This window comes from Acinonyx jubatus, chromosome C1 (assembly GCF_027475565.1).
Source record: "Acinonyx jubatus isolate Ajub_Pintada_27869175 chromosome C1, VMU_Ajub_asm_v1.0, whole genome shotgun sequence".
Lineage (NCBI taxonomy): Eukaryota > Metazoa > Chordata > Mammalia > Carnivora > Felidae > Acinonyx > Acinonyx jubatus.
In genome coordinates this window covers 125,078,091-125,098,371 of record NC_069381.1, presented here as the reverse complement: position 1 = coordinate 125,098,371, position 20,281 = coordinate 125,078,091, and the positions used below count along the sequence as shown (strand labels likewise).

Genomic DNA, 20,281 nt, shown 5'->3' with positions numbered 1-20,281 from the left:
ATAAAATAAAATAAAATAATTGAAAAAAAAAAAAAGAAACATTTTTTTTAGATATGTCTCTTTGGGCAAGACAAACAATAGCAAAATTAAACTACCGGGACTACACCAAAATAAAAATCTTCTGCAGAGTAAAGGAAACCATCAATGAAACAAGGCAACTTACTGAGTGGGAGAAGATATTTGCAAATGATATATCCGATAAGGAGTTAATACCCAAAATATATAAAGAACTTATACAAGTCAACAACAAACCCCCTCAAATAATCCAATTAAAAAATGGCAGAGGATGTGAACAGACATTTCTCCAAAGAAGATATCCGGACAGCCAACAGACACATGAAAAGATGCTCATCATCACTTATCATCGGGGAAATGCAAATCAAAACCACAATGAGATATCACCTTACACCTGTCAGAATGGCTAAAATAAAAAACACAGGAAATAATAAGCGTTGACGAGAATGTAGAGAGAAAGGAACCCTTGTGCACTGTTGGGAGGAATGCTAACTGTTGCAGCCACTGTGGAAAACGGTATGGAGGTTCTTCAAAAAATTAAAAACAGAATTACCGTATGATCCAGCAATTATACTACTTACCCAAAGAAAAGGAAAACACTAATTCAAAAAGATATATGCACCCCTAGGTTTACAGCTGAATTATTTACAATAGCCAAGATATGGAGGCAATTCAAGTGTCCAATGACTGATAAATGGATAAAGAAAATGTGGGATCATATATATACACAATGGAATATTACTCAGCCATACAAAAATAATGAAATCTTGCTATTTGCTATAACATGGATATACCTAGAGGGTATAATGCTAAGTGAAATAAGTCAGTGAGAGAAAGACAGATACTATTATGATTTTCCTAATGGAACTTAGGAAACAAAACAAAGGAACACACAGGAAAAAAGATTAATACAAAAAAACAGACTTAAATAGAATAAATACATGGTTATGAGAGGGAGGTGGCTGCTGGGATGGATGAAATAAGTGAAGGGGATTAGGAGTATAGGTATTTTGATGAACAGAATTGTTAAATTATATTACATACCCAACACCAGTAACATTGAATGCTAATTATACTTAAAAAAAAAACAATCCACAGGTAATATCTAAAATTGTTCTTTTTAATTGTTCTCTCATTGTTTGTGCATGCCTTAAAAAACAAAATGGTGTGCTTTTTTAATAAGGTTAGAAACTTTAACACTCTTCCGTATTAAAAACAAAGAAAACCCATATCAGCTATCACACAGCTAAGCCAGTAAATGGGCACTCAATATTTATACTTACTGAATAGACAACAGAGGAAAACATATTCTTAACATAATAGAATCAAAATAATATATGCTTCTACATGAAACCAGAGGCTTACTATGTGTGCTGACAGGCTGACTGAGAGTAGTGTTTTTCACTGTCCACATCTATCAAATGGCTCTGAAAGCAAAAGCTGAACTTAAATTTTAAGGTAATGCATTTAAAATAAGGTTAAACGCATTTAACTGCCATTTCATTAAAATGAAATCGGACCCTGTGATTACAAATCACCTCAGCGGATTCACGAATTCATGGGTCACTCATTAATCCTCTCCTTAGAAACTGTACTGCAGCTGAAATGCAGATTTTATGTCATTAACCTCAAGGTGCTTACTTGATAAGGAAGAACACAGAAATGTTTTAGTTTATATTTAATATGTAAAGCTTGAAATGAAGGTTTCATTTGAATATTTCTGAATAAATCTGCACACTTAAAACATATCTAAAAAAAGCCTTATTTGATTATGCAATAGGTTTTCATGGTAGAACATTTGGAAAATACGAAAAAGGAAAAAGCCACTATGGAAAAACATCATTTTCATAAAACAATTACTCATAGATAATTACCATTTACTTGTATGTATAGGTAGCCTTATTTCTGTGCACAGATATAAATACACATATCCACTCACATTAGATATAGAAATGGCACATAGTGTTTCAAAAGCTTTTCCATAGTTATGGACAAGGTCAACAGAAATTTCTAAAAAACTATGGGAAGGAAGTATCTAAGTAAATGTTCTTACAAGACACTTAGACCTCAAGTTAACAATCAGAGGATTAGAAAAGAAATCAACTGATCTGAACTCTCTATCGTACTTTAAGGAAAAGGCATGTGTTAAGAAGTCAACAAAACAAAAAGACCTCAATATGTCAGAACAAACTATGTTAGTTTCCCATGGCCATTCTGAAATTCAGACCAAACACAAATTTAGCCCAAAATTCCTATGCCTCTTCATTTAGAGTACTGCATAATTGTCATTTTTTTGGATGACACCACAAAGTAACATCAGTAGCTAACATTGACATAACATTTATTAGGTTTTGGGCACTGTTCTAAGTACTTTATACTTGCTAACTCATTTAGTGCTCACAATCTCATGAATAGGTATAATTATTACCCTTATTTTTTTAGATGAAGAAACAAAAGCACAGAGAGGTTCACACCTTGCCAAACGGGGTTTGCACATACTATTCTGATTCTAAACTTTCCTTTTCTCAGGGACAAACGCTGAGATAGAAAGAGTATTACAATAAGCAGAACACTGAACACCTAGGCTCCTTCCATTTTCTGAGAATTTTGGTTAATGAAGACTTTTACTATAGGTTAAGATACTTAAGTCTCAAGATAAATTTAATTATAGGAAAAAAAAAAAGAATGATTGCAAATAGTCAATTAACTAGGGCTTTTTCATTTGAATTGAAGATTATTTTTAAGTATAAATGTGGTTATCCAAAACAGGAATCAGAGTGAAAAGTTGTTGAACAGTTAGTCCAGATGGCAGTTATAGGAACTTGGGGTTAAAAAAGACCATATCTTAAAGAGTTTATACAATCAGCCCATAATGTCCTCTCCCCTGGGAGGGGGTCTCCTTCACTTGTTTTGCCCATTACTCTCAAGGGGTGTGGTTTGTGACCTCTTATATTTCAAGATAACACTTCCTTGCCTTATTATAATTAGATCCCACACATACAAGAAACAGTTGAGAAGAGGAAAAGGAGGCTCAAATATTTCAGGCTCATGTCCCTTGGTTTGTGTCTCTCAACCTGAGTATTTTTCAGGCCAGTCTTCAATATTCCTTGTTGGGGTTTAGCTTTGCTATTTTGCTTCAAAGGCTGACTTTGCTCAAAATGTACTACTCTGTTCTCATATCCCAGATGAAGCCACTTAAGATTTTTTTAGTAGAAATTTCATAATCTGGCTCTTCTCTGCAAAGTTGAGTTGCTTTGCCAAGAAGTCAGACTTTACACCCAGTGGGGCAAAGGGAGCTCTAACTTCGGACACCTGTGTACAAAGAGGCATGTGCTGTATCATGGGTGAAGTCTTAAGTTGTTGTGAAGCAATGATTCTCTTCTATACACTCAGTAGCTTTACATTCATTTTTATATTTGAGGTAGGAAAAGCTAGCAGGTGTGAACCACATTGGATAGGAAGTTGCCAGGACCTGAGGAATTGAAGTCTAGCATCACTTAAAAAAAAAAGGCGGGGGGGGTGGGGTGGGGAGGGCATCATTTAACATTTCATGTTAAAAGGAGGGGAATTGTACTGGTAATCTGGACAGGTCCCTGAATGTTTTTCTAGAAGTCACAGTGAGATGTTTGACCATTCATTCCAGTAATGACAAACCACAAACCACAACTTGGCAGCTGGTTGTATAAAATCCTTGAGTATACTCTCTAAAGACGAGGAAATCGGAAGTTGCAAAAAGATGACTTGACATTATGGATGGCCAAAGACCATGGGATCTATGATGGATGAAGTTACTACAACCACAAGGAAAACTAGACATAATCAGTTAGAAAGCACAGAAAACAAATAAACAAAAATCCACATCATTCTACTAATCAAATTAAAGAATGTTACCATTGCCTATGCAAGACAAAATCATTACTATTTTATTAGCAATATAACATAAAGAATCATCTAATCACAGGTATGCCTCACTTTATGCACACTTGGTAAATAAAATTTACATCTAAAAGAACTGTTCAAGTTGCTCACAAATTCCTCTGAACTTGTGTTTAAACAAAGGAATCTCAGGCTGCTGAGCATCAACAGTTACAGAGTGGCACTTAGTAGAGAAGTGGCACTGTGGTTTAGGTTCATCATCTAATTATTCAGACAAAAGGAAGGGAAAGGACATAGTTCTGATAGTTTCAATAGTATATAGTTTGAAGACTGTCAAGTATGAGGAAAAAAATGCAATGATCTTGAAAAGAGGGAGAAAATTGAAGACTGGGAAAGAGGAAGTAGCTTCTTCGAGAATGAAAAGTACCATTAGGTTACTGGAGGGGAGGTGGTAGGGGAGATGGGTTAAACAGGTGATGGGTAGGGGCACACAGCTGGCTCTGTAGGAAGAACACGAGATTCTTGATCTTGGCATCATGAGTTCAAGTCCCACATTAGATGTAGAGATAAATAAATAAACTTAAAAAAATAGGTGATGGGTATTAAGGAGGGCACTAGTTGTGATGAGCACTGAGTGTTGGATGTAAGTGGTGAATCACTAAAATCTACACCTGAAACTAATATTGCACTGTATATTAGTTAGCTGTAACTTAAAACCTTGGAAGAAAAAAAAAAGTCTAAGAGAAGAGTGTTTCTAGTATTCTAACACTCAATATATCACCAACTTGGCTACACCTAAATTATTCTTTAATAAAAAGTGTTTCAATGTATCAAAAATAAAAAAAAAATTTTCCTGTGATTTTTCTATGTTTAACGTGGAAGTCAGAGAAAAACAGGATCTATATATCATCTATACAAATTTGTGTCAATATTGTGGGAAAGCATGTATTTTGTAAAGCAAGCAATGCCAATATAAGTGATAACCAACAACAGAATAAACAACCAGATCTCAACATAGGTGTTATTTAACACTGTCATTCTCCTTTGTTAAAGGACTGCACCGCTGCAATATTATCCCATTTCTTCCAGCACTTTCAGAGGAAAGCACAATCAATTTTGCAAGCAAAGAGACCTAGGACAATATAAAATGATGGCTTAGGCACTTCCCTGGAGGGCTCCAAAGAATATTCTATTTTTAACTCTCTTTCACTTCAACAGAGAAGAGAGCAAGAAGGAAACACAGTGCTCAGCAGAAAAGTATTGCACAGGCTTTAACAGGCTAGTTTTATTTTGTGCAGGTGACGTGAACAGTATTTGCGTTAAAGGAAAGCATTCTTAGTAATATGAATCAGACATAATGGGAAAGATAATAAAAAGAACCGAAGAACTGGTTATTCACAATAGCCCTAAATCTAAGGTCATTTCACTTAAGTTTTTCAAGACTAATAACCCCATATGGCAGAAGCACTGTGAGAGTAGATTTAGGTTTTTTTTTTTTTTTTTGATAAGCCATTTTGCCAACTCTAATCTGTAACTAGATATCCACAATATAATTTAGATGAACTGTTTCCAAATCATCAAAACCTCAAGTTTGTGATCTTGGTCTGTCTTACGCTTGGTTGGTGGGTCTTCAACTGAAAGCCTCTTAGGTGAATTTAGAAGAAGACACAATTGCCAGCACACCTTCACTATTCTTTTTCCTCTACCACCTTCTGCTCCACTATTTCTGTGATTAAATAAACACAAATACGAACACACAAAAAAGAATCTAATAAAAACAGCCCCATAGGTTATAGCTCATGGCTATTTAAATGACGATCCTACGAAAGAGTCTGTACAACTCAAGGAAATCTATGGGTACTTACCAGATACTTTTGGCTCCAGATTTCAGTGGCGGCAGGTTAATGGAGAAGGGAAAAGGGAAATAGGTGGATTTGTAGGTATTATACAATTGTCTGAATCTGTGTTGGTCACACAATACTAAGAAATGCTCATAGAATCAATGAAAAAACAAGGATAACCAGGGCCATCAAAAAGTAACAATATATAAAATTCCTATTATGTGAGTCAAAAGATGCCAAAAAAGAAACTAACTTTGTACCAAAGTCCCTATTTTACACAGAGAAATCCCTTGTTAATATCAGCCCTCCTGTGCTTATCCAATATGTTCATTTCTCCCTTGCCTGCTTTTTACACCAAGTTACTTTTAAATCTGTACTCTGCAATGCTGCCAATATTCTCTGCATGTTACAGACTGTTTATCCTAAAATGTTCCTTCCATGGTGTGGTTCATCAGGACCCTACCATAGTCTACTGGTAATGAAGCTTAATTGAAACCACATGGTTCTGCGTTACTTGAAAAGCTAACACTGACAATATAATGCATTGATATTCTTTGAATTTATCAACTGGCTGCAAAACTAAAATGACATTTCATTTTACAGAGTTATTCTGTTTTCCACATGCATGCGATATCACAGTTTGGAAAAAAATTGAATTATATCCCTGGTCAGCACCCATATGTAGTTTTAGATGCTTTTAGGTGTCTTAGGTCCATTAGATGGCATGCATTAATGCACACTAATATTCCTTAAAAGTTATGTAGCAGTAGATAAAGAGATGTACTTGACTATTGCTAATGAGTTTGGCATGCTCAAGACATTAGTCTTAAGAAAAGCTATAAAGCAAACTGAATCTGCCATCCAAATCTGCTTTGGAAAAGAAATTAAAGCAATAGCTTTCACAAATTTTTAAAAAGTAAATTACATTAAGTCAAGGTTGTCATTTAAATTTAAATCCCTATTTCTAAGTATGATGCATGATTAAAAGGCATAATGGAAAATATAAGCAAATATTAATACCTTAATACAGCATTAAAAAAAGAAAAAAGAAAAGAGCAGTGGAAACCTGAGTAAAAAGAAGCCAGGAAGCAGCTGAAAAAGAGACCGGTTCACTGTGAGAAATGTAAACCTCTCAGACAGTGCTACGGCCCCGAATCCAACAGCTCAGGAACAAGGCCAATTATTGCAAAATATTAAACATATATGGTAAAGCTGCAAACTTTTCAAATGAGTCATAAGGATGAAAGCAGCTACACAGAAAACAGCCAGGGATCCATAAACCCAAAATCTTTGCTGTAACTACTATGTGCAGGAACAGTTTCTTTATATCAAGTTCCTTATATGCAGTATACTTTACAGTACTCGAACTGTAAACTTTAAAGAGTTAAGATAATGAATCTTTATTATTACAACTGGCAAGTAACCATTTCTTTTGAAATAGTTGCTTGTGTGACTCCAGTTTTTGACAGTAAGTCACTAAGCTACTACAAACCAATCCTCCAATATTTCACCTTCCTCAACTAGAAATGACTCACATAAGCTAGAAACACAGTATCATGGAATTTTAGAGTTCACAGAGGCTTCAACAGACAATACAGCAAAACTCCCTTACTTTGCCAGTAAGTAAAATGAAACCCAGAAGCTTTAAGTGATAGACCTAATACCAGTTAAAAATGAATGAGGCTAACAGGATTTTATTCCTATTTTGTTTTCTTTCATACTATACAAAGTACTGTCTGAAATGCCTTATGTAGCCAGAATTTCTTCTGCTTCTGCTGATTGGGGTTGACTTAACCTTGTTTTGAATGACCGTGACAGTTTCAGATTCATAACACAAGATATATATATATATTCATTCCCCAACAATAATGATAGTACTATTTTCAATTCAAGTCTCGTAATAGATGGGAGGTTTGTTGTTAAGGAGATTAACAACTATTGTGGACCTCTGGCACTCCCGTGGATGGAAGACCATAGCATTTTATCCTTGAGATATCTCCCCAAGGATACCTTCCTGCCCCCAAAAGGGAAAAGAGCAGAAAGTTTTACATTTTTTCTTGCCATATCCCCTGGCTTATGAATATTTAATTTAAAAATTACTTATTTATTGTGCTCCAGTGAAGAAAAACTGTTACTAATTTATTAATGTTTTCATTATTTGGTTGAATAGTTTTACCCTTTTATGTAATACAAGAAAATAATATGCTGCTTGACTAAATGTTGTTTGGCAAGAAACAAAAAGGTAAGAGATGTAATAAATTATTTCTAATTTTAATCAGATTAGGATGGTGAAATGTACATAGGGAAATATAAGGAAAAGAATAAAAGAATGAAATCCAGAAAGTATAATGTGTATATAAAAAAATGTTAATTACTGAGACATAAAATGCTATAAATTTGTTAAAAAAACACAGAAAAAATTGCCTTGTTCATTTCCCGATGCATTTTACTTTTCTATTAGGACACACACAAACATACATGCACACTTTTCTGTAAGCTTTAACAAAAAATAACCATTAACTACAAAAAAAATCTTTCGATTTTGAGTTTTTTAGTAGTTCAAATCCTACTAATTCCACAAAAAGGTTATAATTACCAACACAATACTTGCCACTGCCACTACTGAACTTTTCTTCAAAGAGGGATTTGCTCTTGTACTTACTAGCATAACAAATTTCCTTCCCTTTCAGATAAGGATGATTTGAGGATTTCTCTTTTTTTCTTCAAACTGAATGATATTCAACTAACTTAAGGTATAAACTGAGATGATAGTACATAAAATAATTGGAAGAACAGATTCTATAACATGTTACATTATGGTAACTTTAAGAGTCAAACACAACATTTAAAAACTGTTCACAAAAACTGTTTTTCTGTGCCTGTACCATACAGATGTACTCTGTTTCCCTCCTTCTCACCTTAACTAGCATTAGGAAAAATCCACAATGAAAATATCACTGATTATAAAACACGTACTGTCTGTCACATAGATACTTTGGCCCTCAATTGCGAGGAGTGGCATATTCAGCTGTTCTCCATTTAGTGGGAATATTTTTCCTGAGATGCATTTGTAAAAGCACATTGGTCCAACCTGTGATTAAAAGTTTCAATTCTGTAGGCAGTTTGACAATGGAGAGGAATAAAAACGAAAACTTGGAAAAGAACGAAACTTGTAAATTCATATAAACGTGGAGTAAAGGATCTTTGCATGCCTCATTAATAGGCTGTATGAAACGAATTAGTCACACACAAGATAATGGAATGCGGAGACTGAAGGTAAATTTCTTTTTTGTTATGACATTAGCTGTAATCTGTATTATAATTTTGGAAGAAAAGAATCAAAAGAGAAACAATATGAAAAGTTAGTCACTGTAGCCCAGGAAAACTCACAAAATAATTTCCATTAGAACAACAATGTATTTAAAACTAATGAATGAATGGTGTCACGATGAATGCTCCCATCTATAAAGAATAACTTTTGATGACTTTCAAAATTAGGGCATGTATTAGTTTATATTATTTGAAGTGGATTGTACTATAAACTTCAGGAAAACTTGAATTAAACGGAGTCATAATTAAGACAGAAGTTGGCTAAAATGACCAATGCTTGCATTCAACATCCTTCGGAAGAACATTTGTCACACATACAATACAGGGCTAGTAAAACAAAAAAGGAAAGACCTAACACTAAGTCTAAGACAACCCCTATGAGCAAAGGATTAAAAACCTGGCAGCTCCCCCACAGGAATGATAAGTAACAATCCTATCTGGTTAAGGAAGTTGGTGAGTCACAATGATCACTGAAGAGTGCATGAATGAGGAGAAGCACAGACACTTCTCATCATATTGCCCTGTGTAGGCGTCCTTCTTCTAAAACTGCGGCTCCCCTTAAGAGTGGCACATAATATCAAGAGCAAGAAACTGCCTAAGCGGAGGGTTATGTGGCCTCAGTGAGTCACGCTGATGTAGCCTGAGAGCCTCCAACAGTGACAACCAGCTAATACAGTCTTAAAGATGCCAAGAAACATACCACTTCTACACTAGAGTGATGAAAGGCTAAAAAGTACCTTATTACACATCTGGGGCAGAATCACAAATCTAGGTGGGAAGCACAGAAAGAAATGAATTCAGTAAAGATAGTTTTTTATACTGAAGTCACAGTTGTTTTCACAGAAAGCTTAAAGAAAATTTGAGAGGGGCAAAAGGAAAAGGATCTTTTCAGTTTTAATATATTTGATATTCTTAGTATTAGATTGCATTTGGTTTAAAAATACCTTTCACTATACAACCGGCATACTGAAAAACAAAACACAAAAAAGATGTTTTAGAACATCATTCCTTTTAAAGGCACAGTGAGTCCAAGACATCAAAATATTTTCACCAGGCTAGATTCTCACAGTTAGGTCACTTTGATTCTTGCTTCTAGTTAGCTGTTCAGGAGGTATCTTAGCTTGCCGTGTCTGTCTTTTGTTGTTAACAGAGGTGGATTATCAGGCTGCAAAGGAGGCTTCACTACAATGGCAGTGAGTAACAGGAAGCTGCTCACCACTTTGCTTGGCATGGTACAGTCTTCACATTATGGTTTGTGGTTCTGTACACGTCAGCATATAAACCTGACGTGTACAGCATATAAACCTGACGTGACCCACTCTTAATCTCACTGGTTTGCATATTCATATGCCCATGTCTGAGACCCTTGATAGATGGAGTGTGGTTAACATCATAATAGTAACACTGAAATAAAGCAGAATGAAAAAAGCAATATCCATAGCTAAGAAATCATGGCCTCAGAAATATTACTCACCTGTCTGCTGTGCAGGCTGTGGCAGTGGTTGGTTTAGATGTGAATTGTAATGGACAGAAGGGATTGGGCGATACTGAGGTTGACCAGAGTGATAGTGGCCTGGAGCACAGTAACAGGCTGGCATCTAGGATAAGTGTTGAGGAAGAAAAATCAGTTTCACTTGCAAAGAAATGTTTTCTCTGAGGAACAACAGAATGTAATGAGTAATAATTCTATTACTATCCAAAAATACATTTTCTTAGCTTTACATTTATGTGAAAAAATTTTTAAAAATTTCAAGCATACAGGATACATAACAAAAGACACCTACCAATATACCTGGCAATTACATTTAGTAGGTTTAAATTTTTTGGCCATATTTGTTTCTGATTTCTCTCTCTCTTTTATAAAACCAAACACTATTAAAATAGCTAAAGGCTTACTCTAGCATTCTTTTGTCCTATATTCAACAGAAAAACCATTATCCCATAGTTGGTGTGTATCTTTGTTATAAATGTTTTGGAACCTCTACTATATATGTATATCTGTTATCCATACAGAAAATTGTTGAGGATCTAAAAAATTTACATTATAGTACTGTACTATATACAACTCCATGCAAATTATTTTGCAATTAACATTCTTTTTTGAGACTTCTCTTGGTTGAAACATATATACTACTAGCTCATCCAATTTGATATATGAACTGCAATCATTGTATAAATTAGTCAGTTTATTCCCACACTAATACACAGTTGCGCTGGTTCCATTTTTTAATTTTTCTCATATTTCTAATGTAAATTAAAATGCCAATACAAATCCTATTTGTCAGTTATACCTTAATAAAGCTGGGGGTAAAAACAGTAAGACTAGCTTGATCATATTTACTTCTGGTGCTATTTAAAAAAATTTTTTTAATCTTTATTTATTTTTGGGAGAGAGAGAAAGAGAGAGAGCATGTGCATGCAGACAGGGAAGGGGCAGAGAGAGAGAGGGAGACACAGAATCCAAAGCAGGCTCCAGGCTCTGAGCTGTCAGCACAGAGCCTGATGGGCGGCTCGAACCCATGAACCATAAGATCACGACCTGAGCCAAAGGTGGACACTTAACCAACTGAGCCAACTAGGTGCACCTCCTTCTGGAGCTTTTTATACTAGTTGTGCATTTCTCTTGGTCTGACCTAGTTTGGAATAAGGAATAAACAATTAATTCAGTGATGTAGAAATATGTGGTAAATTAACTTTAGTAGCTTCATAAGCTCTTTCAGGTTCTGCTCTTCCAATTGGATTACTTCTCAAAGAGACACCTGTAGACATCTTAAAGAATGCCCATTTCATCTGGAAACCAGCTGGAGTACATAATTTCTATATCAGTTATAAGCCAAGAATCTCCTAAATTTACTGTAACATTCTTCTGATTCTGAAACATTAGATACAACACACATGTGGTCCCTTAACTGTTCCTGGAGGTATCAGCAAACAATAGGTTTTCCTGATTTCAGATCTTAATCCATTATTATACTTTTCAGTATATGTATGTATATAAATAACAGTATATTCTTTTCTCCCCCTTAATTAAAAAGGATATCATTGGGGTGCCTGGGTGACTCAGTTGGTTAAGCACCTGACTCTTGATTTCAGCTCAGGTCACGATCTCATGGTTTTGTGAGTGTGAGCCCGTGTCAGGCTCTGTACTAAGAGAGTGGATCCTGCTTGGGATTCTCCCTCTCTTTCTGCCCCTACCCTGCTTTTATGAGTGAACGTGCATGCATACGCGCGCGCGCTCTCTCTCTCTCTCAAAATAAGTATATAAACTTAAAAAAAAGACATTGTTTAAGGCAAAAGAAAAAAAAGGACAAAGGAAAAATCAAATGTAATACTAAAAGAGTTCAAATAATACAAAAGGCAGGAAAGGAAGGATATAGGAATAAAACAGAGATAAAACAAATGGAAAACAAATAGCATTGTGGTATCCCTGCATTTAGTCATGTCAATAGACATACTAAAGATAAAAGGACCAGACACTTCAATGAGACTGGATAGGACAGAAAAGATGAACTATACACTATATGCAAAAGATAGACTTTAAATACTGAGCATTCAAGGGTGCCTAGGTGGCTCAGTCAGTTGAGCGTCCCATTTCGGCTCAGGTCATGATCTCACAGTTCACGAATTCGAGCCCCAGATTGGGCTCTGGGCTGACAGCTCAGAGCCTGGAGCCTGCTTTGGATTCTGTGTCTCCATCTCTCTCTGTTCCTCCCCTGCTTGTGCTCAGTCTCTCTGCCTCTCAAAAATAAATAAACATTAAAAAAATTAAAAAAAAAAATCTAGTGTGCAAATAAGATAAAAAAAGATACCATTTAAATGCTCATCAAAAGAATGCTGAAGTCACTAGATTTGTCAGATAAAATAGGTTTTAAGAGAGAAAAACATTTCATTGCTTACTATAGGTTCCAACACTATACAAAACTGGCAGAATTTAAGGGAGACATAGACCAATCCACTATCACTTAATTAAAAAAAAATTTTTTTTAATGTTTTTGTTTAATGTTTAATGTCATTTGTTTTTGAGAGACAGAGACACAGACAGAGTGTGAGTGGGGGAGGGCAGAGAGAGAGACACACACAGAATCTGAAGCAGGCTCCAGGCTCTGAGCTGTCAGCACAAAGCCCCATGCAGGGCGCCAAAGTCACACACTTAACTGACTGAGCCGCCCAGGTACCCGAACCACTATCACTTATTGACAGAACTGGACAAAAGATCTAAAAGAATCTAACCAACAACACTGACTCAACTGATACTTAGAGAATAATAAATGCAAAAAAAAAAAAAAAAAAGTAAAAAATGAAAGAGATTAAGACAAGCTAAATTAATGGAAAGATACCCCATGTTCATTAAGATTGGAAGATTTAGTATTAAGCTACAATAACATCCAAAGCAATCCACAGATTCAATGCAATCTCTATCAAAATTCCAATGGTGTCTTTTGCAGAAGTGAAAAAGCCAAACATCATACTTATATGGAACCATAAGCCACATAGCTCAGTAGCCTCAGCAATCTTAAAAAAGGACAAAGTTGGGGTGCCTGGGTGGCTCAGTTGGTTAAATGTCCAACTCTCGGTTTTGGCTCAAGTCATGATCTAGCGGTTTGTGAATTCAGGCCCTGCATCCGGCTTCGTGTTGACAGCAGGAAGCCTGCTTGGGGTTCTTTCTCTCCCTCTCTGCCTCTCCCCCGCTTGCTCTTTCTGTCTCTTTAAAAAAAAAGAAAGAAAGAGAGAAAGAAAGAAAGAAAGAAAGAAAGAAAGAAAGAAAGAAAGAAGAAAGATGGAGGTCTCACATTTCCTGATTTTAAAACTTACCACAAAGGTATAGTAATAAAATAGTGCAGTACTGGCATAAAGGTAGAAACACAGAATAGCAAAAATAAGAGTTTATTTGATACCAATAAACCAGAGTACCAACACCATTCAATGGGAAAAGAATAGGGTCTTCAATAAATGATACCAGAACAAATAAATACACACAAAAGAATGACGTTGGGACTCTTACACCTCATTATCATACGCAAAAATTAACTCTAATGGATAAAAGATCTACCTATTGGAGCTAAAGACCATAAAACTTTTTTTTTTTAATGTTTATTTTTGAGAAACAGAGAGAGAGAAAGAGTGTGTGTGTGAGCAGGGGAGAGGCAGAGATGGGGACAGAGGATCCAAGGCAGGCTCTGACAGCGACAGCAGAAAGCCTGACACAGGACTCAAACTCACAAAGTGTGAGATCATGGCCTGAGCTGAACTTGGACACTAAACCCACTGAGCCACTCAGGTGCCCAAGACCATGAAACTCTTAAAAGAAAACAGGGATAAAATCTTCATGACCTTGGATTTGGCAATGGATTCTTAGATATGATACTAAAAGTATCAGCAGTAAAATGAAAAAAAAAAAAAAAAAAAAAAAGGATCAAGTGGATTTCATTAAAATTAAAGTTTTGATGACTAATTAAGGACGTTATCAAAAAGTCAAAGGACAACTATAGAATGGTGAACATCTTTGCAAATCACACACCTGGTAAGGGTCTAGTATACAGAATATATGAGGGACTCTCACAACTCAACAAAAAGACAATCTCTTGAAAAAAATGGCAAAGGACTTACAACAGACATTTCTCCAAAGGAGACAGATAATGGCCAACAAGCATATGAACAAATGATTAACCAATCATTAGGGAAATACAAGTCAAAACCACAATGAGATACCTATTTCACACCCAAAGGATGGCTAAGATAATAATAATTTTTAAAAAGGTAAATAATAAGTGTTACTGCCAAAATGTGGAAAAACTGGAACCTCAATACACTGCAGATAGGAATATAAAATGACACCATAGAAAGCCTGGTGATTCCTCAAAAAATTAAACACAGAATTACCATATAATTCAGCAATTTTATTCCTAGGTATATACCCAAATAAATGAGAACAGATACTTGAACAAATACATGTACCTCCATGTTCATAACAGCATTATTCACAATGTGCAAAGGGTAGAAACATCCCAAACCCATTAATGGTTGAAAAATGAACAAACGGTGGTATATACAAACAATGGCATATTATCCAGACCTAAGAAGAAATGAGGTACTGATATATGCTATAACATGGATTAACCCTCAAACACTGTGTTAAGTTAAAAAAGCCAGACACAAAAGGTAACAATATGGCATGATTCCATTAATATGAAGTATCCAGAATAGGTAAATCCTTAGAGACAGAACGCAGATTGGTGGTTCCAAGGGCTGGGGGATAGGGCAAATGGGTAATAACTGCTTAATGAATACAGAGTTTTCTTTTGGGGTGATGAAAATAAAAATGTTTTGGAACTAGAGAGAGGTGATAGTTGCAAAACACTGTATATGCACTAAATGTCAGTGAAGTGTTCACTTTAAAATAGTTAATTTTATATTATGTGAACTTTACCTCAAAACAAACCAAAAAAATCATAAACACTAAAATGATAGAATACAAATGCTTTCAAGTGCACATGGATCTTGCCCCCAAAAGACTACATACTGGGAAATAAAAAAAGACTCAAGAGATTCCAAAACAAATCTTAGAGTAGGTTCTCTGACCACATGAAATTAAAACAGAAATCAAAACAGTAAGGTATTTAGAAAGCCCCAAATATTTGGACATTAAATAACACACTTCTAGACAAATCATGGGTCAAAAAAGTCACATACAAAAAAGAGAGAGAGATTTTGAATGAAATAACAAAAACATATCCAGTTTTATGAATTGCAGCTAAAATGGTGCTTTAGAGGGAAATTTATAACATTATAAAACTTAGAAAGGAAGAACAAATCAATAATCAGTGATCTATGCTTCCACCTTAAAAAGCCAGAAACAAAAGAGCAAATAAACCCAAAATACGTGGAAGGAAGAAAATAATGGTAAAGGCAGAAGTAGCTCAAACAGAAAATGGATAATAAAATTAATGAAACCCTAAATTGGTTTTTTAATTTTTTTAATTGTTTAAGGAAGGTGGGGAGGGAGGGAGAGGGAGAGGGAGAGAGGAAGAGGAGGACGGGGAGAGGGGGAGGGAGAGGGGGAGGGAGAGAGGGAGAGAGAGAGAGAGAGAGAGAGAGAGAGAGAGAGAGAGAGAGAGAGAGAGAATGAATATGAATATGCATGCCTGAGCTGGAGAGAGATCATGACCTGAACTGAAATCAAGAGAACGCTTAACTGACTGAGCCACCCAGGTGCCCTGAAACTCTAAATTGGTTTTCTAAAAACATCGATGGAATTGATAAATCTCTTAAGTAAATAAGACACAAAGAAGAGAGAAGAATGAAATTACCAACATTAAGAATTACATAGGTGATACCATTAAAGATCTTCAAGATACTAAAATTATAAGGTGGATATTATGAGCAACTGTTTGCCAATAAATTTGACAATATAATTAAATTATACAAACTATGAAATCTGGTCCAAAAAGAAATAGAAAATTGGATTAGCTCTGTATCTACTAAAAAACTGAATTTGTAATTTTAGAATCTTCTCCACAAAATAACTCCAGATCCAGATGGGATGCATCAGTGAATTCTAGCAAACATTTAAGAAGAGAAGAGTCCTACACAAAGTGCTTTAGGAAATTAAGGAGGCAATAATATCTAATTCATTTTGAGGCCAGTATCAGTGCCACCCTGATACTACAACCTGAAAAAGACATTAGAAGCAAACCATAGACCCATATCCATTATGAACGTTCATGCAAAAATCCATAAGAAAAGTTGAATGAATCCAGTGATATATAAAAAGATGTTATATCATGACCAAGTGGGAGTATGTTCCTGAAATAAAAGGTTAACTTAACATTCAGAAGTCAGTCAGAATAATTCACTGTATTAAGAGAGTGAAATGGAGAAAAAAATCACATGATCATTTCAACAAAGAAAAAGACATTTTATAAGACTTAATACTCAATTCATGGTAAAAACTCTCAACAAACTAAGAGAATTTCCTCAACCTCATAGAGGGCAAAAACCCCACAGATAATATCACAGTTAATGACAAAAGACAGAATGCTTTCCCCTAAGACTGGGAACAAGGAAGAATATATACTTTCAAAACCTCGCCTTAAGTTAATAAATGAATTCTAGGGAATTTACTTCCCCCTGTTATGCTGTGTGTATATTCAACATCAGAGCTCATAGACAATGCAATAAGGCAAGAAAGAGGAATAAAAGGCATATATATTGGAAAGGATAATATATGTAGAAATGGTCTTCAATATAGAAAATCCTAAGCAGTCTGTAAAAAAGTACTAGAATAATTAAATTTAGAAAGTCCACAGGATTTAAGATAAATGCACAAAAATCAACTTTATTTCTACATACTAGCAAATGATGAACAGAAAATGAAATTTTAAAATAATCTCCTTTAAAATATCATTAAAAAACATTACATACTTAGAGATATATTTAATAAAATATATGCAGTACTTGTATAATTAAAACTACAAAATACTGTTGGGAAAAATTAGGGAATATTCATGTAAATGTAGACAGATAACATGTTCCTGCATTGAAAGCTTTGATAGTATTATGATGTTACTTCTCCCTAAACCGACCTGAACACATCAGTTTATTTTTATGGTGTACCTACCTTATTGTGTTTCTTGTAAGCTAATTAAAACAAATCTATCAGTCAAAAGGAAACTCAGAAGTGACATACTTTATCCAACTGAAGTATCTACTAGTTATGTGGCTGAGAAGGGAAGATGATGGCCAGCTTTGTTTATATACACATTCTCACAGATTCTCTCCATGTGAAATAAAAAGTAAGCTCTCTAAGGTTAAAAGGTGAGAAAGCGACGTACCTGTGGTGAGGGCTGCTGAATATATCCCTGCTGCTGAAGCACAGGCTGGCTGACAGGATGGCCAGAGGCAGCATAGCCAGCAGAAGGGACTGGCTGCCCAGGTGGCAGAGGAGGGGGAGGAGGTGGTGGTGGCGGTGGTGGTGGAGGGGCTGCCGTCATGATATAACCAGACTGCTGTGGGGACTGAAGAACAACAGTGGACTGGAACATGGTGGCATGAGGGTCAGAACCATCTGCAGATGGCTGGCGGGCAAGACTCATGTGGCTAAACTGAGACCCAAGGTTGTCCTGCTAAAAAAAAAAAGGGAAAAGTCAGAAATCAGTAAGCCTTCCATACACACGTAAACCAAACTTCTAAAAAAAAAAAAACTTCATGTATTTGAAGATGAACTGCAGTAGTATGGGTATCATGTATCTATAACAGATTTGATTTAATAGAACAGCTTCAATAAAATTAGAACTCTAAGGCAGGAAAGTAGGAGTATTATAATGCTGTCATTAATAAATTACTTTTAAAGTAGATCTAATGGATTGCAAAGCATGCAGAAAAGTAGGGTGTAAAAACATTTCACACAAAAAAATGAAAAGACACTTATTTAAATGATGATTAAAGACACATAAGGATGTGTGAAGTGAAAACTGGACATACTTATATTATATAATTAACATCTTCTCAAAGGACTTCAAGGACCGGGTAACTAACAAGGCACAGTACTAATTATTCTACCCCTTTTCCTAAAAGGCAAGATTCTGGTTCTAGGCACTTCTGTTTATCTTATCACACCTGTTGAATATACTAGCACAAATGAAAAAAAAAATGCATAAAATCCACCCCAGTCTTCTAATCTCTCAAAAATAATTTGGCCATAAATTCTATTCTTCTCTAGGGTTTTTCAGTTTCTTCCTAAAGTCTTCCTAAAGTCAGATGTTGACAAATGTAACCGAGATGAGTTTCCTATTGCTTTTGCTACTTGGTGAGCAGGCAATCATGTCCAGCCAAGAGAGGTTTATAATGTACATGCCATCTGACAAATGTTTTCTCTCACTCAACAGCCTAAGGACCAGTTCTGACTAGTCTAGATAATATCATTGAAATGACAAAAATGGGGTTAAAATAGCATCCCCTTGCTCCCAAAGAGCCAGAGATTGGCAACAATATATACCACATTTTGTTAAGAGGAGAATTTTGGAAAAAGTTACTTAAAAAAAATTGTGGCAACTGAGTTGTCAGATCAAAGTCGACACATCTGCAATTTCTAGTCTGCTGGTTTTTGCAAAGTACATTAGAGCTATGGAAAAGACAGGGAACTGAAAAGGGGTACCTGATTTAATGACTGGAAATACATGGTTTTATGCTTGCTCTGACACACTCTAGCATTATTAGCCTAATTCAATGAATACTTTCAAAAGGGAAAAATGTACTAAAATATACCTATTAGTTGTAATTACACAGTAATCTGGCCAAATATTTTAACTATACACCACCATCAGAGTCGTCTTGAAAAAAAGTCATTTTCTTATTCCAACAATCTGCCATTTTTCAAAACATTTTTGAGGCTTTTATGTTATGTTCATTGATACTTTTGATCTTCTCAATGTTGGCAAAATTTTATTTTTTCAGATTGGAAGTGATTTCTGAAAATCATTCACAGCCAATGCTGGTAAATAAGGTTGCCCCCAGCTCAACGCAAAAACACTCTCAATATAAGAAAACGTTTCTACAAAATGTCAAGTGATTTTAAGACACAGCTTGTAATTTAACCTAAAAAGTAGTGTCAAAATATGATGCCATATATTAAAAAAATAACAGCACCACTGGGAAAAGTCTATTAGGCTGGTTAGGGAGACTCATTTTAAGGGAAGGGAAATAACATTTATTGAATACTCATTTCGTGTTAGGCCCTAGGCAGGAATTCCATTCCAACTTTTACATTGTTGTCTCATATACTTAGTAACTATAGAAGGTCACAGAGAGAACACATGGCCCTGGTGCTTGTAAACTCTGAGAGGTAGAATTTAGGGCATACTTTGGATTGAAGAAGGTACCATTCATTACAGTCACAGATTAAATATCTAGAGATCTTCTTGGGAATATACTTAGAAGAATGTCTTATGTAATCATAAGCTCCAATTCACCCTAATAACTGGGATAAGTCTACGGGACCTATGTACTGGGGAAAGAACAGAAAGCCTTAAACCCAGATGAAGGCTGCCACTCCAAGATTGCACAGATCGCACTGATCTCAAGAAGAAAAGTAGCTAAACCATCTTAGGACTAGAATTGTCAACCTGAAAATCATTTCATTGTGGAAAAGCAGGAAAAAATTGGGATTTATATAATCACTGTAATAAGTCAATATAACAAATATTGTACAGTAGACAGTAAAT

General features: G+C 35.3%; 1 protein-coding gene across 17 annotated transcripts in view; it reads right to left on the bottom strand.

Annotated features, from left to right (window-relative positions):
* The window catches only part of R3HDM1 (R3H domain containing 1), a 203,008-nt gene that overhangs the window by 61,065 nt on the left and 121,662 nt on the right, over positions 1-20,281 (bottom strand). For 15 of the 17 annotated variants that reach the window (XM_053214946.1, XM_027055875.2, XM_053214952.1 and 12 more), the window contains 2 exons: positions 17,894-18,184; positions 10,537-10,660 (listed from right to left, as the gene is read on the bottom strand). In XM_053214946.1, the coding sequence (XP_053070921.1) occupies positions 10,537-10,660; positions 17,894-18,184 (415 nt within the window). The remainder of the gene's footprint in view (positions 1-10,536; positions 10,661-17,893; positions 18,185-20,281) is intronic. The other 2 variants (XM_053214950.1, XM_053214953.1) reach the window with 1 other exon arrangement.